The sequence below is a fragment of the Chenopodium album genome, chromosome 23 (genome assembly GCF_948465745.1).
Source record: "Chenopodium album chromosome 23, dcCheAlbu1.1, whole genome shotgun sequence".
NCBI lineage: Eukaryota > Viridiplantae > Streptophyta > Magnoliopsida > Caryophyllales > Amaranthaceae > Chenopodium > Chenopodium album.
Window position 1 is genome coordinate 35,636,492 of NC_137856.1, and position 25,640 is coordinate 35,662,131.

General features: G+C 33.9%; 4 protein-coding genes across 4 annotated transcripts; 1 reads left to right on the plus strand and 3 right to left on the minus strand.

Annotated features, from left to right (window-relative positions):
- Positions 1-439: 439 nt before the first annotated feature.
- On the minus strand, positions 440-7,193 carry LOC145606633 (cyclic nucleotide-gated ion channel 1-like). Its single transcript, XM_081662440.1, has 8 exons — positions 7,012-7,193; positions 5,937-6,069; positions 4,600-5,152; positions 3,493-3,705; positions 2,498-2,784; positions 2,264-2,375; positions 1,799-2,035; positions 440-1,404 (listed from the first exon to the last, which is right to left on the minus strand). The coding sequence occupies exons 2-8, from the start codon at positions 5,963-5,965 to the stop codon at positions 703-705; spliced, it is 2,133 nt and encodes a 710-aa protein (XP_081518566.1). The 5' UTR covers positions 5,966-6,069; positions 7,012-7,193; the 3' UTR covers positions 440-702.
- A 3,169-nt stretch (positions 7,194-10,362) lies between these two features.
- On the plus strand, positions 10,363-20,393 carry LOC145606810 (putative protein phosphatase 2C member 13, mitochondrial). The gene is made up of 9 exons (XM_081662640.1): positions 10,363-10,883; positions 11,235-11,551; positions 13,083-13,210; positions 14,957-15,055; positions 15,461-15,619; positions 16,424-16,510; positions 18,225-18,316; positions 19,073-19,147; positions 19,566-20,393. Exons 2-9 carry the CDS (start codon positions 11,283-11,285, stop codon positions 20,028-20,030), a joined length of 1,374 nt encoding a protein of 457 aa, XP_081518766.1. The 5' UTR covers positions 10,363-10,883; positions 11,235-11,282; the 3' UTR covers positions 20,031-20,393.
- Positions 20,394-21,377: 984 nt separating this feature from the next.
- On the minus strand, positions 21,378-23,026 carry LOC145607504 (putative sesquiterpene synthase). The gene is made up of 5 exons (XM_081663134.1): positions 22,771-23,026; positions 22,463-22,675; positions 22,164-22,302; positions 21,821-22,075; positions 21,378-21,683 (listed from the first exon to the last, which is right to left on the minus strand). Exons 1-5 carry the CDS (start codon positions 22,980-22,982, stop codon positions 21,378-21,380), a joined length of 1,125 nt encoding a protein of 374 aa, XP_081519260.1. The 5' UTR covers positions 22,983-23,026.
- Positions 23,027-23,299: 273 nt separating this feature from the next.
- On the minus strand, positions 23,300-24,064 carry LOC145607505 (valencene synthase-like). The gene is made up of 2 exons (XM_081663135.1): positions 23,966-24,064; positions 23,300-23,587 (listed from the first exon to the last, which is right to left on the minus strand). The coding sequence occupies exons 1-2, from the start codon at positions 24,062-24,064 to the stop codon at positions 23,300-23,302; spliced, it is 387 nt and encodes a 128-aa protein (XP_081519261.1).
- Positions 24,065-25,640: the final 1,576 nt, after the last annotated feature.

Here is a 25,640-nt window from a genome sequence, read left to right on the forward strand (position 1 = left end):
ACAATGCTAGTCACAGTAATTAAAAACAGTTATGAAATATGAAAATTCCATCATTTGATAAGTACACATTAATACGGATTTAATGACATTTCATTAGATATTTTTGTGTAATTGATCTTCCCATATTTAAGGGCCTAGAAAATCCCGATAGTATCATGACTTGCACTGAACAAAGACAATAATAACCGAGTCACCATTCTAAACAAACATTATATAGATCAATCACCGCGAGTCCGCGACTGGTTATTCATCCAATTGCAGTCCAACTCTGTGTTGCCACCCCTTTTATTAGCACTGAACTAACAGTTTAATGGCAAAAATGAGGCAAAGTTCACAAGCATTGGTAGATCAATCATTGCGAATTTGCAATTCCTCCAAACACAATCCGACTCTTATGTAACCACCCCAACTATAAAGTTCAATAGTAGCAAGACTACAATTAATTCAACTAGTCAGTATGTCATTAATCACAGTAGTTAGTTCCATGATAAGCAGATTAGCACAATATATACAGATTCATTAGCCATACCTTTCTCTGCTTGCTAACCAAAACATTGACGTAGATTAAATGCAGATATACAATATACACATCTTAGCTCAAACAATGTGTTAGAATTGGTCCTAAGACTCCTAACATCATAATACACCACTAAACAACGCAAACTAACTAATACGGACTCCCTTCCCTCCAGCTTCATTTTCCTACTGATCTTCGACTGAGAAATCTGGCTCTGTTGGCTTCTGAAGTAGCATGGGTGATATTCTCTCTGGCAACCTTGCTTTGCGTGCCCCATTCTTCCGTAACAGACGAAGCGCATTTGCAGCAAACCTTGAGGCATAAATTGTAGCACCCAAACTCGGAGAGGAGCTACCAGCTTCCCTTGCCAATGCATCTTGTAAACGATCCTCCTCTTCCTTAAGTGACTGCTCCATCTTCTTCCTATGATACCGCCTCCAGGCTGCCTGTATAAAGCAAGCCGCCCAAGTCCTCCATTGTTGGGAATAAAGCCTGAAAGTGTGGCGAAGTTGCTTGCTGTGAAGTCTTCGGAATTGAGAGGCCACAAATTTCAAGTCTTCAGCCATTAAAGCAAAAGCTTCAACTTCTGTTAGGGTCTGGACTGTTCGAGTTGAAAGAGGCAAGTTGGATGATGGGCGAGGGTCTAGGGCCCAGGTGAGTAGTTCCTCACCACAGAAATCACCAGCTTTCAAATATTCAGAATTGAAAAACCCTGTTCGTCCACCATTAGTAGTTATAGTTAGCAGTTTGCCACGCATAACAAAGACCATTGCATCCACCGGGTCTCCTTCCCGGATGACATAACTATCTTCTGTATAAAGCACTGGCTTGAGGAAGTCACACATTGCATCCAGCAGCTGATCGTCCATTTTCTCAAACATTGGAACCTAGAAGGCGATAGCAAAAAATGAGATCGGATCAATACATTTGATTTACATGTTATTAGCCACCAAAAAAATTTCCTACCCACCCTCTTTCAACTGTCTCTACTACTCCACTGCCCCCAAACACAGCCTACCTGAGTCCCTTTCCCTCTTCCCTCCCCTCCCCACCAAAGCACCCTTCCCCTCCTTCGCAGTAGGGGGAGTTAAAGAAGAGGAAATGCACTATGGTGGAGAACAGGAGGGGGAGGGAATAGGGCAAAGACGGAGAGGAGGAAAGAGAGAGTTGATAATGGGGATGCGGGGGTACTACGGATGAAAAAGGGTCGTAAGCAAAACATAAGCATGTATTTGGCAATTCAGTTTATTTTCATAATGAAAGAGCAACAAGGAAACTCACTCTAGTAACCAGATCCAAGCAAAGGTGACGCTTAATGTCCCTCCGTAAATCCTTTGGAAGGTTCTGGATTAACCTCTCTTCATCCACACCTCTTGTTTCTTGCCACTTGTATTGTTCATACCGCCTTATCCTATCCCTTAAATCCTGAGGGAGAAGACGATGTGACATCCACTGCTCTGCATCTCGTTTTTTCACTCTCATTTCCTCAAGTCGTGTTGTTATAGATTGCAGATACGTCTGTCATACCATAAAGTAATATTAAAACATTTCTGAAGACAAATGTTTAACATAACTAAGAAGCAAAATGCACTACGACTTAGAAAGCTTTACAAAATAAAGTTGAGGCATTTCAGCACAATCAGTGGAGAAAGTTCTCAAGTTAGTTGGCTTTTAAGTCCACAATCTACTATGCCATATATACTTGGTACGAAAAAAAAAAAAGAAAAAGAAATATTCAAAACCCACCTGCATATTTCCAATAAGAAATGCAAACAGCACCAGACCAGCAATGGCAATCAAAATGGCAAAACAATTCTCCCAGATATAGGTACTGGTTTTGAGGTTTTGACCAAGTGAGCTGCAAATGGGAAAAATCAAACAATGTCAACATAGCCAGGATTCAATACTCGAAACAAATATTTTTCTACAGAAAAATCACAGTCCAAATATAAGGAAATCAAGAAAAATATTTGTGCTAACCTCAGATTTTGTAGGCCCCACCAGAAACAGAATAGGAATTTCTTTGGGAAATCCTTTGTCACCACTACACCAGATGTAAGGGCATTGAAAAACATTCCAAAATCAAAGGGACCTGGATTATCAGGGTCGATAGAGCAGTACTCATTCAAATAAGTGTTATTGCCAGATCCCACGCCACAATATAAAGAACCAATATCACAATGAGATAGTTGGAGTGTTCTACAGGCTTTTTTCCAGCAAGTAGTTTCCCGTTCAATAGAAAATAAGTACCAAAAAGCTCCAACTACCTAATGAGAATCAACAAAGATAGAGGATTAAAAATGAAACATGAAACATTATTTAGGAAATAAGCTAATATAAACTAAAAGGAACATCAAAGAAGAAAACCACATGATTATCCAAGTCCAAACCTATTTGAAAAACATAGGTGTCAAAAAGAAGGGGAAAAAACCTATAAAGCCATGTTCAGTAATCCTACCAACTTGATTTTGAAATTTCATATTATATAGCAAGTTGTATAGTGAACATAAAAAGGGCCATAAATACCAGTTATGCTACGATTGAAAACATAATACCACATTTCCTAGTTCCCAAACATGCTTTAGTTTCAAAAAAGTAATTGAAATTTTAAATACTAACAAACAAGCCTGAAACATGCATTTCTGTCTAGTGGTAGTCTAAAAAGACAGTAATCCATAATCATCAAATGTGGAGAAAAAAAATGGCATAATAACAGCAAGTGATGATACCAAGTGGAAGATAAACAACAATTAACATAGTATTTAACACAGGAAATGCGTCAACATCTATATCATAGAGAAACTCTTCAAACAAACATGTACAACCAAAAAAATTCATTGTATATGCAAAATGAAACACCATTCAATACGAACTTATACATTAGATTCACAAAATTCATATACCACCCTTTCTCAAATTAGAAAAGCAGAACAAAATGAAAACAAGTAGAAGTTGTTGTGTAATTTCTCACTCACATGACTTGCGAGCATGTAAAGCAAGAGATTAAAAGCCGCACTAGCCCATGCTGTTTCAGTCAAGATGCCAGAGGTTCTAGTAACTTCTTTGTATAGTGGGAAAACTCTAAGAATCCTTGGAACATACTGAAAGACTACAATAAACTTTAGCAAGTTTTTTGTGTTTGCTGATCTGAAGCCTCCTAATTTGGGTATGATAATTAAGATTGCCGCCTGCAAATAATAGTATAAGTGCCACAATTAACCAACCAAATAAAATAAGGTATTACAAAAATACTATGTCGGCCCATAAATAACAAACCACAAATCAATCTATTTTAGGCATTCCCAATATAGGTCCACTTTCAAAATTTAGATAAACATTAATTTCCAATCTACCCAAAATACAGCCTTACAAACAATCTTAAAGAAAGATAGCAATAAAAAGGTAGACATAAAAAAAATTACTTAATTATAGTAATGGATTTTAAACTCAAATACTTCAAGAAAAATAAAAAAAATTCCCCAACCAAATTTACAAGGACAGAGGGAACAAAAAAAACTTAAAACCAACTTCCTATAAAAGTCACTTAAGAACAATATGTTCTCTAGCAATTACCGCATGAATAACTCATTATTGCATGGGAGGAACAAGTTTAGACTGAAATATACAGAAGCATAAATTTCATCGAAAAAAAAACATCTGACACAATTAATTTCATAAAGGAATAAAATTATTTCAGTCAAGCTATTTTCACTACATGTGGGAAGCACAGTCAAACAAAACATTATTTGTTTGTAAGCAAACTGCAATTCATTCAGAATAATCTCTAAGGTGGCGACCATCAAAAAAAGATAGAGCCTCCTTATTTCCTATCAGTTGTTTCTTCCAATACAGCCAGAACAACTGAATATATATCTCTATAGTACGGTAATTCCTTGAAGATCAAGGACTATAGAGGAAGTAAAGGGAATGAATAAAGGGAATACTAACGAAGAAGAAAAAAGGACGATTAACACAAACCACAATCTTAGCAATGGCCAAGCAGAATACCAAATTTTTTTACAAAAAAAAAAAAAAAGAAAAAAGAACATGTATGGTTAGTTTTAAGGAAAAGTAATGCATGCCTGTGGTAAGGGAAGTACAGCAAGAATGTCAATCCAGAAGTATGAAGAAAGATATCTTTTTGCAATTGCCTTAGCATCTTCAACTAAAACCCCTCTGCCAAATACCCGAGAAGAGGGAGCAATAAAACCAGTTCGAAATTGAAAGATGATATGAAGCAAGTAAAAAATATCAGTGAAGGACCGCAAAACGCTGGCTGTTATCTCTAACTTATGGTCCAAATCCAGGCATTTTTTCTCATCATTAACAACAGGGATGTAGAAGAATAAAGGATCTATTGAGACTGCAATAAAACAGGATAATACAAATATCTTATTCCATCTCTGAAGAAAGGCGCCTTGTGGGTCTAACACTTTCTTTTTAGGCCATGACTCGCGTAAAGAACTGCCACTTAGAGATTTGCTGATCCATTTAAAACGTTGAGGAAAGGATCTGCATCCTCTTTTGAACCTATGAGAGATCGAGCCTATTGCCCTTCTAAAATTGCCAAATCGAATGTCATCTTGCACGTAAAACTGCCCATCAGCACTTTTCTGAGGAACCCAGTCCTGAAACCTGAAGTAGACACCCTAGGCAGTCAGTTCAGCCCATTTACGAGCTAATTTAAAAGTGACAGTCAAATAAAAACCTTTTTTTTTATTTTGGGGGGGGGGGGGGGGGGAGTTTCTTAATAAGTACGAGTATACAGACAAAATTAACAAGGGATTGAATAATAAGCATTACCTTCAATTATAACTGGGAAAATATGAAAAGCACTATCAAGAAGTGTAGCCAAACAAAGCATCGTTAAAGATATAGAAAGTGCTAAGATACAACCGCAATGATTGCACAACTATGGCTTTGAAACTGTTTGTAAAATAACAACTAACACTTAAGATGGCTGAAGTACAACTATCCTCCCATACCCATCAGCGCGCCCTTACAGAAAATACTCCCTCCAATTTGTGATAAACACTATCAATTCCCATATGACTGTTGATGACACTGGGGGTCGTTTGGACAGAATCCATTGATGTGGTGAAAAAGAATAAGAATTACAAATGCAGGTAATGTACAAGACATGAAACATAGGCTAGATATCAATCATAACTTAAAAAACTTATTCAAGTTGCACACTACTTGCATCCTCTGGCAAATTGGAAAAAATGAAAACAAACCGAAATGAGGTAAGACATAGACCTAGCTCTTTCCGCATTATAAAAATAAAATTATGGGGAGGTAAATACAAAATGCAAAGAACCGATCCTTGATCAATGAATAACCAACCCACTAAACTAAAATAAAAAAAATATAAAAATTAAGAAAAAATTAAGAAAAAAAAACCTAATAGAAATCCAACCTGACAAGCTTCTCCTGGTTGTACTTCATCACTTTAGCTGGTAACACAATCACCAGAAAAAATTGTTAAAATTATGATCCTAAGTAGGAAATAATTGCTCCATGAACTTAAGTCTCCTGTTTCCTTTCAATTTCTGCAATGAAACAAACAAATTGTCAAGAATCATTATATATGACACCTAAGAGTTTTAATATACAGTTCACTTCCTTAAAACTCAAAATTAGTCAGCAATTAATTCAAATAACAGCAAACAATCAACCTATGAACCAAATCCCTAAAATCCAGCCAATTTTCTCCTAACACTAAGGCAATATGGAACCTAGAGCCTAGATGCAAAACACACGCCCCAATTAAAGCGTGGACTCTTAGAATTAAAGGTTAAGTGTGTCAAAACAGGCTACAAACCATGAAATCAAAGCAACCAGTACACCATTTCAAGCGACTCGAGCAGCCTCATTAATCACTGATAAGAAGGGTCAAGAGGAATACAACTTTAGCCCCAAACTCCAAATCAAACTACACAACTCCTCCACCCCGCCGCGCCACAAACACCAACACCCTTCACTACAACACAACACAACACAACACAGCACCCTAAAAAAAACACTAAATTATGATTATTCACAAACCCAGATACATACTGTAAATGCACCAACATCAAGCAATACCATGTGAAATTAGAGAATTAAGAAAGTAACAATGACCCATTAATATAACAAATTGAAAATTCAGTTACATTTAATAAATTACGACTATTAAGGAGTATAATACTTTGAAATAATCAAATTAAAGCACAAAATGCAAAACCCATAATTAATTTCAAACAAACATATATTCCTACCACTGTCACTATTTAATTAAACAAAAAAATTAAAAATTAAAAACAAATCAATAACTTAATCAAACCAACAACCAAACATACTACACAGAATATGAAATTAAACCCGCAATTAAAGCAAATTACTTGATTAAAGAACAACAAGTAATTACTACATAGTACAACTTAAAGTATATTAAATCACTGAAAAAATGCAAACTTGAAAATAAAATAATTAAAAAAATAAACTAAACTTACCAAACCAGACAGTAGGGATTTGGGCAAAGTGTGATGAAAAGATAAAGAATTAAACTTTGAATAAATATTGATGGATTTAAAAGAAAAATAATGGAGTATTTTGAAGTTTCAGTGACAATTTCTTAATGGGAAGAGAAACGGAAGTTTCGTGGAGACCTTCAAGATCAATAGTACCAACCTTTTTGTTTTACTTTATAATACTGTATATGACATATTAAAATGGATTAAATTTCAATAATATGGTTTTTTTGAAATAATTATTGGTTTAAACGACCAAAATGATGAATTTTCTACCAATTGAAAAGTAATAAAATGCAAATGGATGACAAAATGTGAAATAGACAGGAGATAGAGGATGGGAAGGAAAGGGTCAAACCGTCAAAAGGGTTTGACATAGTCCTTGTGTTTTGTGGGCCCACGTGTAATTAGAACAAAATTATCAAAGGGGGTGTAGTTTTAGCAAACTAATTTTGCAATTTTGATTCTTAATCAATTGTGTTATGTGGATAATACAACACTCATTAGAATATGTTCGACTAATAAGTCAATCCAATCTAGTTTATAGGTCAAGCTCAATGAAAGTGAGCGTTTTATATACGTCATAAAAGTTAAGTGTATGTCAACTAGTTTAGTTGGTTAAAGTTTTGGGTGCTATACAAGACATTAAATTGAATCTTATCTACATCATTACCCTTACTGTATGTTTACACCAACTACAAAATATGAACTCATAACAAGTCAACAATTCAAACTCTAATTGTTTGGCTAAGCTTTGGTTGGTGCGATGTAATCACATATAAAGTGAGTTTTTATAAGGTGAATTTGATCTTACTATCTTAGTAAGTAAGAGTGCTAGGATAGGGTATCCTCTGAGGAAACCCCAGTATCTCAATAAGTATCTCAATATGAGATACAAGACTTGTATCTCAAAATAGCAAATAGGTAAATATAAGAAACTTTATGAATATTTTATGATTTTTAATGTACTATTTTTTTAAAGGTTTGGTATTCTTCTTCAACAAATAATTTGTTCTATTGTCATTCCCCTCCATTCTCATCTCTTTCTTGCTCCTTCTTCCCAATAATATTGCTTCATCTTGTAAACCACCAACATTCACCAACGTTCGCCTTGAAAAGTTTTTTTTTTTTTTTTTGTAAGCTCTTCGAAAAACTCTTTTTAAGTGGCATCAATCCGAGCTGTTTAATTAAAAATAATAATAATAATAATAATAACCAAGTAGAAGATGCCAAGTAAGCATGTCTAAGTGGATTAGATAGCTGATCGAGCTTAGGCATGGAGAGGCTCGTCTCCGGTCTCCCTGAACTTTAAAATTAGGGCCTTATGGGATGTATGAATATTGGGCTTGTTAATGACCATTAAATGGACCGCCCCAAACAGCCATATTTGGACACAAACACCTAATATTGAAGTATGAAAATCTCATTTAGGATACAAAATAAAGAGAGAGGTTGACGCATGCAAGTTATTAACGCTGCTGTTTTGGTCTAGTCTGGTAAATCTATTTACAACATGGCTTGCTCTGTTGTTAGATCATACGAAGTATATGCTTGATTATTTTGGACTAAATATGGCATGAATCTACAGCCAATGGAGGAATGTATAAACATTTTATGAATTTTTTTAGAGAACTCATGTGATCTATCTATACCATATACTATATTGTCTATATACTAAAGTAATCACCGGAAGGGACACTTGGCATAATTTTGTGAAAAATTTTCCCTCCAAAATGCTTTTTTTTTAAAAAAAAATTTATTTTTTAAAATTCTATTAAAAAAAATTAAAACTCTTTTAACAAATTTTATTTATGTATAAGATTTGTAAAGGATAGACATTAATAAATTTAAATTTCAATAAAAAAAAAAAGAATTACATAAGTCATTTAAGTTCAATTAACTCTATTTCAATCGACTATTATTATTAATAAATCACACTTTATAAATTCGTGTATTGCACTGCACGGTTCCAAAACTAGTTAAGCCTCTATGGTTGCTACAATGCTATGAACTATGGAAAACTAGCAAGCAATTTAGCATTGAATAGTTGGTACTCCCTCCGTATTTTATTATTTGTTCTACATTTTTGTTTTATAGGCTTATTTTTTACTTGCTCTATTTCTTTATTTGAAAACTTTTTACAATATTTTACTAGTTTATTATTCCCTAGTGGACCCTTAATTATCATATGGAGTACTTTAATATTTCTAGATTTTCTCTCATCTCAATTCTCAACTATCATATTTTATTCTTCCACCAACCTCATTTATTTCATATACTTCATATCATCACTTTATATTATTTCTTCTAAAACTATATGCATAGTAAAATGGATCAAGTAATAAAATACAAAGAAAGTATAATTTAATGCATTCCCTCATAAAAAATGTCTTCTTATAACTTTCAATTCATTAACAAACTAGTGTACGGCCCGCGCGTTGTACCGGGTTACCGCTTTGATTAATTTTTTTTTTCTTTATGAAATTTGGTTTATCATCCTATTTTATTTTATTTTTATTTTGTTAAATATATATTATAATTTTGGTATTATGATGATAAAGCATAGGTTATTTGAATATGTCGTGCACAAATGTTAAACATAATGTTACTAATTAACACTATTTAAAAAGTGTTATTAATTGAAGACAATTTTTAACTCTCAATTACGAGTATTTAGGAAATGTTAATCTCTTAATTTTTTTTCCAAGTTGCATATCTAGTTTCTCCTTTTTACTTTGCACCTACTATTTAGAGTTGTATTTATTTACAAGGATGACATGATTTATTATTGGCTAAGATGGTTAGGTGTTTGATCTTATTTCCCTCAAGTTTAATGTACGAAAGTGATGATGACGTGTTGTTTAGTGATGTAACACAATACTTGTTGAGTGATAGATGACATGACACAACTCTTGTTAAGGAGGGATTGAGGGGATGATGTGGCAAATAAACGATTTTAGGAACAGTTTTTAATATATACTTCCTCCGTTCTTTTTTACTTGACCAGATGAGTTAGTTTGACTGATGAACAATGTGGAAAATGGACCAATAATGTAAAAGTCAAAACGGATCAAGTAAAAAAGAATGGAGAAAGTAGTACTACGTATATAAATTGTCGTTTTTCAATACAATTTCGTATGAATATATCCAATGCAATAGCACGGGCACGGCCGAGGTCGGATCAAAACGCAAAATGGGCATGAGCCCATGAGGCCATGATGCACCCTGTCAATCTATCCATCATCCGTTCATCCTTATTCCTTCCCAATCAAAGCTGTTAACAGTAGATGCATGAATAATGCCACGGTGTCAGTCTTCTTCTTTGCCAAAAATTCACACTTTAAAACTTTCCCTTTTTTTCTCTCTTTCTCTCTCTTAATCTCTCAGTTTCTCTCTCTATCTCCTCCATTCCTCACTCACTCTCTCAATAACTGCAAATTTCATCACGCTCCCAGATCACCTTTTTCTCTTTCTCTCTCTAGGGTTCCAGAATCCAGATTCTCTCTCTATCATTTTCTAGAGAGAGGAAATTCAAACGAATTTTGCCTTTTCTTCCTATAGATTCTTCTTGATTCTCATTAATTTTTAATTTTATCCATAATAATCGCAGGCGTAGATCGGTATTTTCTGCTATTGATTCGATTTTATTTGTTTTTTCTTCGCTTTTTTTGATTGTTTGATTGATTGAATTTTTTTGGTTACTATCATATTAATTTGATTAAAATTTGGGGAAATTGTTTGGTGGATCTGTAATTATTGTTTGATATTGTAAATTTTCGTCTCAATTTGATTCGATTATATTGTTTTTTTGGAAGTTGGGTTGCTGATTGCCCAAGGAGTAACGTCGTGCTAATGTAAGTTCATTTCGCACTTAGTTTTTGTGTTTTGTTTCAATTCAACTGGAAGTTTTGTTATCTGATTGTGTTTATTTGAATTTCCGAGGTTTCGTGTTGTTTCGATGTCATGTCTTATGATTATTTATAGTAATAATTTGATGTTATTTGATCAGTTGAGTGATAAAGAGAGTGTAATATGTTGATTTCAGCCTGAAATCCTGTTTGCACAGATAATATGATGATCAAGTGAAGTGGTAGAAGTTTTACAGCTTGAAATTTGGATGTTGTTTCAGTTTAGGTTAGATAACTTATGTTTTGGACTCATAGAATTGTCACTTATATATAATATATGTTGATGGAATTATGCAGATGTGTTTGTTATCGGCAGAGAAAGTTAGGCCAGTTTGGTTGAAGTAGATGATATGCAGCAGTTCTATAAGAAATGTTATAATTCAAGTCGGGTGCATCGGGGTTCTTTCCAGAGGAAGTGTATGGCTAGGAGTTACGGGGCGAGTTTTGCATGACAAACGTAGTCCCTTGTATTCCTTGAATTGTGAGATTAGAAGGTTCAAGGCTTGTGGAAAAATGATGGTTGATACTAGTTCCATGCAAAATCGGGGTTCCGTAGTGGGTGTCTTGCCAGAGAAAGGGGAGAATGGTGGCTATGCTAGTGGTGGATGCAAAAGGTGAATATCTTTGTGCAGATATATTCAAGAATTTTTATACATTCCATGCAGGAACTTGATTGTGTAGAACTTAATGACAGGCTGTATATTACAAGTATCAGTGTAAATAATTGTTTATGGCAAAGGATTGCTTAGATAGTCAAGTTGATGTTTTCTGTTACATTTGAATCTCAGTCATTGCTGATTATTGTTGATTATAATTAAACTAGGTGAAGCATATGGCATTTCTGATGTAGATTCTTCTGGTTCTATTCTGATCATGGAAAATGTTATGCAGTTTAATAAAGCTACTATCTGAACGCTCTCCATTTTTGTACTTGTTATGCACTTATGCTTATAGCTCACACTACCACTTCCACTTCCTTATGGATGAGACTATTGACTGTGGTGAGTTATCTCACTGTTTTCGGGTGGTGAATCACTTATCATGAATACTAGTAGTGACCATGAATAAATTTTTTTTCTTTTTCCAATTCTCTTCCAAGGGCTGAAAAGAGAATATTTTAATGCCTTTGCTGTTTATGACTATCTTATTTTGTATTATTTTATTGGCATAGGGGCTTAGCAAGTTTATGTCACAGGTCTACTGGTCACTACCAAACATGGCTTTCATTGAATTTTATAGCATCCTATTGTTTGTTTCATGTCTAATTTTACATCCTTTTTTTAATTTAAAAATATTAATGGCTCCTAGGGTCGCCTCAACAAATTTAGCCACCTATTTCCCAGTTGTTCCTGAATTATAGCTGATCTTGTTAGTAGTGCTTTCATAGCTTTGAATTAAGGTTTCACATCATACTTGGGTTGAATGAACACAGCACGCCCCTTAATTTTGGTTAACAATGGACAAGTCCTCTTCTTATTTACAATTTTTGAAAGCTACCCCTAAAACAATTTTCTTATATCAAGAGACAAAGGTATCATTGTTTTCTGATGTTTTCCTTGTGTAAGGGGATTTTTCTTGTTATTTTAAGATGTATTTCGTAGTATTGAAATGAAAGAGCACTTCTTTGGCACACATTCTGCAGAAAACATTAAACAGTGTATTTTGGCATAGCATCCAAGTAGGTACAGGCTTAAAAGCTTGACCTCACTTAGAAATTGGCATTTGAAAGGCCTGGACCTCTATAACTATGTGTTTTCCTGTTTAGGTATTTTTTCACCCCTTAATGTTATCATTTACTTTGCACAATTGGGTGTTTGTTCCCATCCTTTCATGATTATAAGCAAAGTGTTGCATTGGATGAGTCATTAGAAAAAGGCTCTCCTGCTCTACATGACTATCCACAGTTAACTTAAAAAAGAATAAAAAAATTTATTGTGGCATTTATGTAGATTAAATTGGACTCGATTTTTTATTTGTTCTCCTTCTTCAAAGCCTGTTTGACAATAGGACTTTGATGTGCCAATGTTATTTCTTAATGTGTTGATTTTTTATCTTTCTGCTATAGTATTACATTTTGAATAAATTATTCTTTCATTTCTGTTATTAAGTTGCATTGTACTTCTTGATTTTCTTCTTGTGTGACAGTGAAGATGGAAAGTTAAGCTGTGGATATTCAAGCTTCCGGGGAAAGAGAGCTAGCATGGAAGATTTTTTTGATGTCAAAATGTCTAAAAAGAATGGGAAGACTGTGTGCCTCTTTGGAATTTTTGATGGTCAGATATTCTATACTTGCAGCTCGCTTATAGCATTCTGTTTTTGAAGAATTTGAACCATGTTAAAGTGCATGTTTAGATGCATCTTGCATATTATCCTCTCAAGCCTCATTCACTCTTATCATACTTTGGGGTTAGGTATCTTTCTTTTGCAGTATGTGAATTTGATTGCCGCATTCTGCAGTACTTATTAGCTTTTATTACCTTGAATGTCTTTGACATTGAAGCTGTGTATTTGCGGCCTGTTAGTAATCTTAGTATAGGGCATATCTTCCCTCCTCTCTCTTTCCACCTTTATGCTAAAGATTCTATTGCACGAAGTTAATGTGTACTTTAAGTTGGATCTCTGATAAGTAGGAAAATTCAATCAATAAATGCAAATTTATTATTACGTTGAGATAAAAGAGATGGCTCTTATTCTAGAGTCTCATTAAGTTAGCCGGTAGATATGCCGAAGGTTATTCACATGTGATCAACATAGATAATACAGTAAGTACTGTTAGTTGAATTAGTTAAAGAGTGTAGCGGTAGGATTTTGTCCGGTCAAGACCTTTTAGTGATTTAAAGGCCATTTTGTGAAGCAAATGTAGATGCATTCTGCAAGTCATTGCACATATTAACATTGTTGAGCTCTTAAAAACTTGTATTCATATTGTAGGTGCTTCAAAGTTTGGAACTTTATTTTTTGGTTTTTTCATCACAAGTAGATAAGATGCTAAATGGTATGTCTAAATGTAATCTTTTTCCATTTCGTTTTAGATGACATGAATTTCTTGTCAGTTTTTGGAGATGAGACTATGAGAGAGATAGAGGGTAAGAAAAAAGAGTACCAATGTGATATAAGAGAGATATAGAGAATTAATATACTTAAAAAGAAAGTGTTGCATCAGATTTGAAGGTTCCTTATGTAGAAAGTGATGCTTCTATGAAGAAACGGAGGAAGTAGTATGTCTCAGTCTTGATTCTCTTGAATGGCATATCAAGTTGTAGATTTCTCCTCTAGTCAATTACTGCAGCTATGGCTGTGAGGTCCAATTTAGACCCATGAGATGTGGAGTTGCTGCTTTCTTGACAGAGTTTTGTTACTGTATGTCTATGGTTCTACTTGACAATTTGGCCCGCTTTAAGGTGATATATGCTGGAGCTTACAACAAGTTGCATATGAGAAGAGAAAAAAGTTTCCAGATGAGGGAGGATAGATTGTTGGAATTTCAACTTGAGGAAAGTGAACCTGAGAGAAGGGAGAAAAGGAAATTAAGTTAAAAGCATTGGATTATACTATAGATTGTTTGTATCTGTGGTATATGGTTCAACATGGAATAGCTTTATTTGCTTTGTTACTTATGATGTGATAAGCATAATGGTGTCTGTACTGAATCAGAAATATTTTTTCTATTAACCTTATATTTTACAATTGTTTTTAAAAGTTGCATCTTAATATCTTTAAATTTGGCAGCTCTTTTACTGCATGACTAGGCCAAACTATTTATAATTTTTATGTGCTGCCACATTCTTATTAACTTACGCAATTCTGTAGGAATGCTGTGCATTTTAGCTGGTACAGTACATGGCAGGAATTTATTCAATTATAATTAGCGTTAACTATATATGCCTGTTATGAGTTAGTTTATGACTTGTGTTGTGCTAGGTTCTATGTACTTGGTACTATTGCCAGGAATAGCAAGTACCAAGGAAAGTGAAAATTTCCTATGGGATCTATGGTTAACAAATTTATTTGTTGTGTAGGTCATGGTGGTTCTCGTGCAGCTGAGTACTTAAAGGATTATCTCTTTGAGAATCTCATGAAACATCCAAAATTTATTGAGGACACTAAAGTGGCTATAAGTACGTTCCTATTTCGCTGTCTGTTGTGTGTTGAATGAATATTGGTGCTCATGTGGCTGCATTGTTTCTATGAACGTACAGTTGCATATTTCATAAACTTCTGTATCTTTCAACTGTTAAGAAGGCCACTTTTCTTGATTGGTTTCCAATGGATACTGTTAATTAGGTTACTTGCATGTGGTAGTTGTGTACGTTGTTCATGTGCCAATGTGTAATATAATTCCTGACATATAATATAGAGGCTCAAAATGTACATTTATATTTAATTTCAAGTTATATGAACATAAGAAGTTACTTCATAGAAGAAACTCTTGTCCCATCTTTATAAAATAAAAAAACAGATTGTGCTTTGCTTTTGCTGAAACTATATCCTGTTTGTTATCTGATAAGTGGTCAATGCCCCAGGTGAAACATACAAGAAAACTGATGTGGAGTTCTTGGATTCTGAAAAGGATACATTCAGGGACGATGGGTCCACAGCTTCAACAGCGGTACTCGTTGAAAACCATCTTTATGTTGCTAATGTTGGAGATTCACGCACAGTAATATCGAAGGCTGGAAAAGGTAAAATGTGTGAATATTTGTTTTGCTAAAATTTGTGGAATACAAAGTAGTTTCCAGTGTATTCTTGTATGGTATTTTTGTGAAAATAAAAAAACCTGTTGCTTTTTAATGAAAATTATTTATGATTGTATGAGGTGGAGATCATGTTTCTTGAAATATCCCCAGTAATTTTGAAAACTGCTACAGTAACTAAACTGTATCTTGGTTCTTTCAAAAAAAAAAACTGTATCTTGGTTTACTAAAGAGGACTTTTGGGATTTGATTATTCCTAATATACTGGAGATGGCTATTAACATTAAACTCTGAACCAACTCAACTAAAATATTAGAAATAATGTTTGCAGGGTGTACATAGCCAATGAATCTTTGTCACTTGTATGGCTGGGATAAATGATACTCCGTATAATTTAAAAAGAGAGAAGAATTTTCTAATGAAACAAAAGAGAAGCTCCATTTTGATTTGTTTTTCTTTGACCTTTTGACTTAAAGGTGATGTTGAAATTGAAAATTCTAGATAAAGAAGAGTGCTCAAAAGTTGGAATGTACTTTCATGTGGATATTAATGGAGTGACCATGCAAAGCAAATGAAGTTCTTGCTCATTTAGCAAAACCTTTTTTTGATGCAATAATTTGTAAGCTTTCCGAAAAATGATTATAAGCTGTCTTATATATAGGGTACATCCTTATATGATTATGTGCTATGCATGTTTGTGCAACATAAATATTTTACTGTTCATTTCTTGTCTTTAGCCTATGTTGAATGGATTTGGAGGTCCTTGATATTTTACGTCCTTTATCTGAACAGCAATAGCCCTTTCTGAAGATCACAAGCCAAACAGACTTGATGAGCGGAAGAGAATAGAGAGTGCAGGTGGTGTTGTAATGTGGGCAGGTGAGATCAACATTTATCAGAGGACTTTTAATTCTCTATAGATTTCTATCATCCTTGTATAATTATTGCCTGATGACCAAATTGATCTTTTTGGGGAGGCTGCTCAAAGGGACATCTATCATATAAGAAAATGTCTTTTCTAGATTGGTGTGTTCTCAAGAAATGCTGCTGCGGTGCTATGTGCTAGGTGCATAGCTTTTTTCTTGGGCATGATTATCTGAGATTTTTTCTTTTTTAACATATTCTCTCTCTTTTTAGAGTTGTAGATGTCTTGTGTACCAATTATGGAGTTTGTCTCTTATTCCTTGCATATCTTGTGTTACTGAAGATCGATTGGTGTTGGTTGGTTCCCTAGAGATTTCTGCAGTTGCTAAGCTGTAGATACATCAGATTATCAGATACCTTGCCCTGTAGAAAGAAAGGAGATAAAGGATGTAACAGAATATTAGATAGGCTGTCTTGTTGACCTGTGTGGTAGTTATTTTCTCAAATTTCTGAATCATGATAACCTTTCTCAAATTCTCCTTTGGATATTTTGGTGGTTTAATACTGTATCATTTAACAAAACGGTTTGGAATGAATACTGTATCATTCAACAAAAGGTTTTGGAATGGTTTCCAAAAGAAAGTTTCGTATAGGCCTATTTGGACTTTCTGCTGTGACGAAGGTAATTGTTTGATTTGCAATTTGTATTTCCAGTGAGTTGCCACTTGCCCTTGAACTACTTAGACTCTTAATTCATAGTTATTTTGGCTGAGTGGTGACTTCTGAACTTACACTAGCGTCATTATATTAGCAGTTGGTTTCTGATAGTTTTCATTCAGCCTTGCATTTGGCAGTATGGAAATTGGAAAATGATCCTGCAGGTGAGTTGCTTACTGATTATCTGCCATTTGGCTGCCTTTTTCTTTTGCTGATATCGTGCCAATGCCTCTAAAGAGGTTTCAGCTCCTTATGTGGTTGGGGAGGAAGTGGATATCTGCAGCCTTAGTGCCTACTTTGCTATAAGACGGTATTTCCAGCCAACCATTAATCCTATGCAATGAGTGTTTATCTGCACAAGAAATTAGAACCGCATGCAGTTTTATCAGCAGTGCTAATTTAGTCTAGTATAACCCAAATGCCAATGAATAGTGAAATTCGTCCACTAAAAATTGACAGATTGATATCAGTCTGTGACCTAAGTTGAGCTATTAGGCATTCAGTGTTGTTGTGTTTCTGGTATGTGGTAGTTTTGAGACTTATACTAGTTGAAAAAATAGAGAGATTACTGGGGAAATTGTGAAGTATTGAAAAGTAACAATCTGAGAGATGATTTATCCTGTACCTTGATTAGATATATACTTGTGTTGGGAGACGCTGATATTTGATTATTGCTTTGATATTTGTTAATTATGCAGTTGTAAATTTATTTGCAACTTGTTCTGTTTGTGATTCTTCTTTGTTTAATGGGAGCAAGATTATCTACAAATTTGGCTTATTGTGAGCTATACTTGGCTCCACTCCACCTTTACAACAAGATCCATCTTACTAAAATGAGTTCAAATTTGTCAACTAGTTAAATTTTCGAAACTTGTACGGATGCAAGTCTGTATAGATAACATGTGTGATTCAATCTCTTACAATTCTTTTTTGAAGTGTTGTCAAGCATCGAGTCTGTAAATGTTAATTTTCATTATCAGCACCTCATTTAACCTTTATATTGCCTTTTCAGGGACTTGGAGAGTTGGAGGTGTATTAGCCATGTCTCGTGCTTTTGGCAATCGCATGTTGAAACAATTTGTTGTGGCAGAACCTGAAATTCAGGTAAAACTCTTAAGACCTGACAACTATATAGGTTGACTGTTTGAACATCATCCACTGATCGTACAGAATGGTTGGTGAAATCTGCAAAAAAAAAATTCTTGAGTAGGGTACATATCACTGTTATGAACAATGATATTGAGGTTCAGATAAATGTTTCTTTCTAATACAGTCTCTGTTGTGTCTTAATTCTTTCTAGTGTAGTCTCTGTTGTGTCTTAATTCTTTTGATTTATTGATATAGCAAACTTTTGGTTAGACCCAAACTTTGGTGTAAGGTCATAAGTGAAGTCATGGAGGTATCAATTAGCTTCTGTTAGCCTTTACACGGGATATCCTATCTAATGTCTGTGGTAATCCATCTTCCTCCTGGACAATGTTTTCCATCTTTTTCAAATGTGATTCTCTTTTTTCTTTCTTTTTTTTTTTTTTTCTAAGTAGACTTGAATTTGGCATCTTGGGTATCTTTTCTTTATTAATCTTCTGATGGATTGGGCTCTCGTCCTTCTGTTGGTTTGGGACTGTGAGGGACTATAAATTCATGGATATAATTGATGTAAAGGGCGTCCCATGTTGATTTCATTCTTCTGAAGGTGTTCAGACTTCTATAATGTGGACTGTCAACTATTCTGATTATTTGAATTATGTTTGTTTGTGTACCTTTAAATAATAGTGTAATTTGTGGTGATTTTTCTTTGTGGGTGTAGCAGTGTAGGAAGTTTACATTGAATCATCACTAATGATTAGTTTACTGTCTCAGGAACAAGAGATCAATGAAGAACTTGAATTACTTGTGCTTGCCAGTGATGGCCTTTGGGATGTTGTCCCAAATGAGGTATGCTCTGTTCTTGACAATTAATTTGCTATATGCTAATTTTCTGAATTTCTGGTTATGTTCTAAAAGAAATATCGATCTTTTAAAAATTAAGGGTGGCTACTTTTAATTATGTATGTTAAATGTGTCAATTTGAGCAGACTCTTTCTTACATGTAAAAGAGTAATATTCTGTGTTTTTATGTTATCAATCTTTTAGTGATTCTAGTTTCTACTTTGAAGAGGATACTTTATTATGGGCCATTTTTCTGTTATTTATTTGTATTCCAAGTTATTGTTGTTAGCCATTAGCTCACTTATGCAGTGTCTTCCGTTTGTTGCATCAGATTTGTATTCATAGTTTTCTACCAAATGCATCAGATTGTATTCAAAGTTTTCTACCAATTAACTGAAGTGGTTTGTGCTTGCTTTGTGGTCAGGATGCTGTTTCAATTGCTTGGGCAGAGGAAGAACCCGAAGCAGCTGCTAGGAAATTAACAGAGACTGCTTTCAACCGTGGTAGTGCTGACAATATCACCTGCATTGTGGTAAGGTTCCACCATGACAATGCAGGTAGGCCCCAGCTCGAAAAGCAGAAGTCACTTGAGCTCCATCAAGACATAAGTGCAGAACCTGAGCCCCAACAAGAATTGAGCCATGTACCCGAGCGCCAACAGGATCAAAACAATGTCCTAGAGCTCCAACAAGATCAAAACAATGTCCTAGAGCTCCAACAAGATCAGAATAGTGTGTTGGAGCTCCAACAAAACCAGAATAATGAGATGGAGGTCCAACAAGATCAGAACAATGACATGGATCTCCAAGACGAACAGATGAAAGAAGTTGATCAACAAGATAAGAGTAAAGAAGCCAAGGTTGGACTGGAGCCTGGTCAAAGAAGCTAAGAACAAAGACTGAGAACACATTTTATATGAGAACATATTATATGTGTTATATTTTGAATGTTACGTTTTAAATTATTCTCTCACAAGAATGAAGACACCATTGAAAAGTACCTTGAAGCTCTTAAATTCGAAAGGTTAAAAAAAAAAAAAATCATTTTCTCTCTTTATTCATCTAAATCTCAGACAATGTTCTCCTTTGTCCTATCCAAATTAATTGCAAATTCCTCCAAAATTACCCTTGTTCCGTTTCTTTTTAAACGTTTGGTATTAGGTACTATTATGCACAATGATCATTAGTATTGTTAATGATCATTAGTATCTTTAAACGTCTTCGTCTATTTATGTATATATTTTTTTATGCAAGAGCGTCTTTGTCTATAAGTACGTACTCCATAATAGTATTATAATTGACTTTGGGCCTTTTCCTGAAATAGGGAAATCACTAACTACTTTTGGTCATTTCCTATGATTAGGAGACCATTAGTAATTGTGTACCTTTCATCTTAAAAAAAAAAAAAAAGGGAAAAGTAAACGAAATTCACTAACATTTGCCAGCGGACACACAATAAGACCAAAAACGGCTAAAAGATGAGAGTGGGGGATAACTCAAGTGGTTAGAGCTTTCCTCCAGTTCTAGGAGATCCGGGGTGATCGATTCTCACCCCGTCCTTGTGGCTCTCTAAACACCAAAAAAAAAAAAAAAAAAAAAAAAAACCTAAAAGATTACTTATTTATAGTAGTATTAAAGTTTCATTGAAAACTAAGAATCATTTCCTTGATTCATTAACAAATAAAATAGAATCTTTCTAAACTTAATTATTCCAAATTGATTAAGCTTGGTATTTCTTTTTAGGGTTTACCATTCCCATATTTGATCTCTTTTTAAAGGGTTTTCTTTTCTTTTAATTTGACAATAAAGCTGTTACAAAAATACTCTTATTTATTTTTGTAACTTAACATGTGTCCATAAACATAATGCATTAGACAAACATTTTGAAAAAAATGCAAAAAAGTCAAAATTTATAAATTCCTGCAACACTGTATTAAAAGTACATTTTACTATAAATAAAAGCACATTTAAAAAAATGGTCAAAGGCAAAGTGATAAACTGATAATAGTGCAAAACCCCAATATAATCACTATTGTAATAAATAAAGAACAAAGGTAATACATATATTCATGAAGTAATTTATTAATGCCAAAAGGCAACCGAAATTTTTTGGTTATACAACTAAATAAACAAATGAATTTCCTGATTAAAGCCAGGAAAATCCATCCATCTAACTACCCGAAAACACATCTTTATTCAGCAAAATAGTAAACATATAGTTGTAATAATAATCTTAATTATATCATTGGGATAGGATGAACAAGGACTGATGCAACTTTATCTTGTATGATCTGGTTAACAATGGTGTAGCCATCAGTTCTGTCCTTGTAGAAAACCATTATAGCGCGAGTAAGATGGAGAATTCGATCATTCAAAGGTTTTGGGATAACATATGGTCGAAGCAATGCTTGGTTAAAATCCTTCCATGCATCATCCACTTTCTTCTCTATGATTTGATAAACTTGTTCCTCATCCACGTCGACATGTTCCTTCATGTAGCATTGGATACACGACACAACATGAGTTCTGCTGTTTTGTTCGAACTGCAATATTTTAGCACGTTTAATGTGTTAGCTTTGGCATAAACGAGGGCACAAAAAAAAATTATAAAAAGATTTGAACAGGATGTCAGTGGGGTGAGTCAGGTAAAAGGCAGATAAAATGATTAATTATTACATACCTCGGTGCTGCCTAGGTCATTTTTTAGCCTAAAGATGACATGTGAAGCATCTACCAATGTAGGCATAGGTTCTTGGCACACCCATGCAATTCCTTCATTGGTTGCAACGGATCCCATGCCAAGCATTGATGAAACAAACCCTAGAATTTGGGCAATCGAGATCTTAGCTACTCCTACATACTCGTCGAACCCTGGGGTGTACCTTTGGCCGCACCATTTTGCTTCTTCAAGCCATGCCTCACAAACACGGTTCATCTGCAATACATATATATTAGACATGGACTTAAGGTGGGTTCGTTGTAATAACAAATAAAAATGTAAGATAATTTTGATCCGAACATACCCGTTCTTTATAACATTCTACACCTTGTGATCTTCCTTCTTTAGCTAGTTCCTTCTCCACTTCATCTACTGTTTCAAGAAGCTTTTGATAACAACAATCAAAATATTCTGGCAGCTTGGCTATGTAGCTATAGTCCCACCTAAGAAATTTAATAAATAGTATATATTAGTACAATAATGTATGAAAAATATGTCAATTATGAACAACAAAATCATTAAAATATTATGCATGGTTGTCATATTTCAATCGACCAATGTAAAATTTTTTATTTAATTGATTAATAAAGTCTATATACAAACCTTTGAACTGCTTCAACAAGGAGTTTTAGAATGTCATAGGTACCATATGCATCAAATACGTCGTCAAAAACTTGCACAATCATGAAAATTTTGATGAATGATTTTCTTGCAGATGAATATTCACGCTCATAATAGCATCCCAAAACCCAGAAGTAAGCCTCCACCAATCGATCTCTCACAAATGGTACCTTCGGGTAAAAATCGTTCCACCAACTAATATAACATCAAATTTAATGCATGTTAGCACAAAATCATCGTCCTCCGTAATAATGAGGTCTTGACCTAGTGGTAAAAACGATATGCATTACCTGGAAATATCTTGGAATTCTTGTTTATGCAACAATTGGAGTAAGTTGAAATCTAACTTAGCCAATTTGAGTAGCGTTTTGTTGTGAGAAGCAAATTGCTCGTAAAATCCTATGTAATGCTTTGACTCTAGTCGAACAAAGCCATAGTGAAGAGGTTGGTCTAGGGCATGAGCAACTTGTTCGGCCAAAGGAGAGCTCAACTTATCTACCATAAGTTTAAGGTGAGTGGTGGTAAAGACGATAGCTTCGTCTAGGATTTCATCTTCATGTATACGTACATAACATGCCTCGTACAAGCTTAGGAGGCCCGGAACATCGTTGAGTATGCAATCCTTGAAGTCTCCTTGCTCATTCTTAAACTTCTTGAAAACATCTGTTTGATTCACAATTAATTAGTAAAATCAACAAATCAAAGGTTGTCAATTTTTACTAAATGTCCATTATACACTTGGATATACTGTACTATAAAAGTTATATATGACACGTAGAAAAGATTCATTTTATAGTAAGAAGATTGTTATATTGTTTGTTACGTACCACTTGACACATGATAGCCATGTTGCCTGAGGATTCGAAATCGAGTGGCAACGTGGTACAAATCATCTTTGTCACATTGGTCATGGTAGTTTTCATGGACTTGAACTAAAGCTTCCTCGATTTCCTTCTCTAAGTAGTATGCCAACCCAAGACGTTCGATTTCTTCAATGAAATCGAGCAGCTCCAAAGGCTTGTCAACAGTTGCAACTCTTGCAAGCAGCTCTTTCCTCACTTCCTGTTTTAGATGTTCAACTTCTTGCTCCTTTTCAAGTTGGGTTACCTATATCATCCAATTGGTTATAATAGTTTGTTAAAATTTTCATACAATAGATACATGTAAAAAGTTTGATTACTCATATAAGGTTATTCTTTTTTAGTTTGTTTACTTAAAATTAATAACAATTTTTTTAGCTTAGGGCGAAAAAGTTGATAAGAATAATATTAGGTTGCATCTTCGCTCTTGTACAAAATTTAAAAAGAAAAACAGGGTTAATGTAGCAAAAAAAATATTAGTAAAACAAAAACTACTATTGTTTTATAAATCAATCTCAACAAAAATAAGTTGCAGAGAACAATACAATAAGATCATACTCATGCAAGATTATTAGCTTATACTTCTGACAGATACGACGAAGAATAAAGGATAAATTAAATGAACCTTATCGAGAGGTGTGAATTGTAAGAATTGGTCACCCCAATGGGTTGGATGAAAGTAAGCAATAGGTTGAGAAGCAGAAGTTGCACTTGCACTAGCCATCTTTTTCACCTCTTAAAATGGTATATGTTTTTTCCTACTTGATGAAGTGGTTATATTGGGATATATTTGGAAATGTACTAGGTTTTGGTATGTTGAAGGTTAGTGCCTCATGTTTATATAGGAATTTTCAGGTGTAGAATTTTTTTCTATTATTAGAAGTTTGAATAATAATATCCTAAAGATAATAATGTAAAATTTCTTGGAAATTTCCAGCAAGTGTGTTTGGTACTGAGAAAGGAAGTGTCATGCCCTTAGATTTGCGCCACTAAATTTTGAAGATGTTTGGCCGTCGATCTAAGACTCTAAGAGTATTTTTTTTATTATTAACCCTTAGTAAGGGTACGGTGTATTTTCTAATTTAATACTCCTATTATTTTAAGTAGATTTAGGATTCCTTCCAAAAAAAAAAGATTTTTAGGATGACTGATTAAGGATATTCTAAGATTGTGTGCTCTTCGGATTTTTAGAAGTTCGAGCTAAGATGAATATATAAATATATGAGTATAGTCAATTCTGAATATATATATATATATTAGGAAAACACTCTTAATTTAGTGCATTTATTGCAACATTTTCACTTTCTTGTCTCATCTATATGTATCTTCTAATAAAATATGCGAAGTTTATGTTTGAATTTGTTTACAGTCATAATCCTAACAATGCTATTGAAGTCATTACTCTGATACTTTTTAACTATTAAGGGTTTGTTCACATTTACTGAACTGAATTGATTGGAGCTTAACTGAACTAATTGGAGCTGAATTGAATTGAAATTAAGTTGAAGTGAACAGGCCCTAAGTATAACATGATTACCAATAGTAAAAGAAAATAATAAGAAATCCTCTCATGAAAGAAGTTATATTTTTATAATAACTGTGTGATTTGTATGTCAATTAAAATTAGTGGAAATTGATTATCCTATTTATTTTATGTATGTTGTGTAATGCCTTTATTTAGTTTAGAATATTAATACTCAAGGCTCGTGCTTCAATTATCAAATTTAGAATAGGATAATAAGGGCAGCACAGCAAAGTTTGCCATCATTTATTCATCCTACATTTCTAAACTGGCTGCATGGGTGCTTTTGTTTGTTGTTCCAACATGGCTGCCTTTCTTTAAGCATATCACAAAAATAAAATATTTGAATAAATACAGCAAATAAATAAAATACTTATAAAAGATATCTGGCTGCCTTTTACAATTCCATGATGTTATGCCTACTTTGGCTAGTTGCGTTTCTAGGCTTCTAGCTACATTAAATATTTTAAATATATCGATTGCAGGTGCACGAGGGTTTTTTATTTTTTATTTTTATTTTTTTAATTTTTTTTTAATATATATTTTAACATGAGCAAGAAAAATATCAAATGATCGAAAAAACTACTCTCTGCGTCCCCTTTTGATAGTCTCTTATGGACATTGGACATTTTTCACGGGAATTAGTAAACACAAATAAGAATAGTAAAAGTACATTGAAAAAGTAAATTGACATTGGGTATGCAAAAAAGTAGAAAGAGAAAGTAATAAAAGTATGAAAAAGTTAAATTTGCACAAATATTGTTGCAAAATTTGAGGG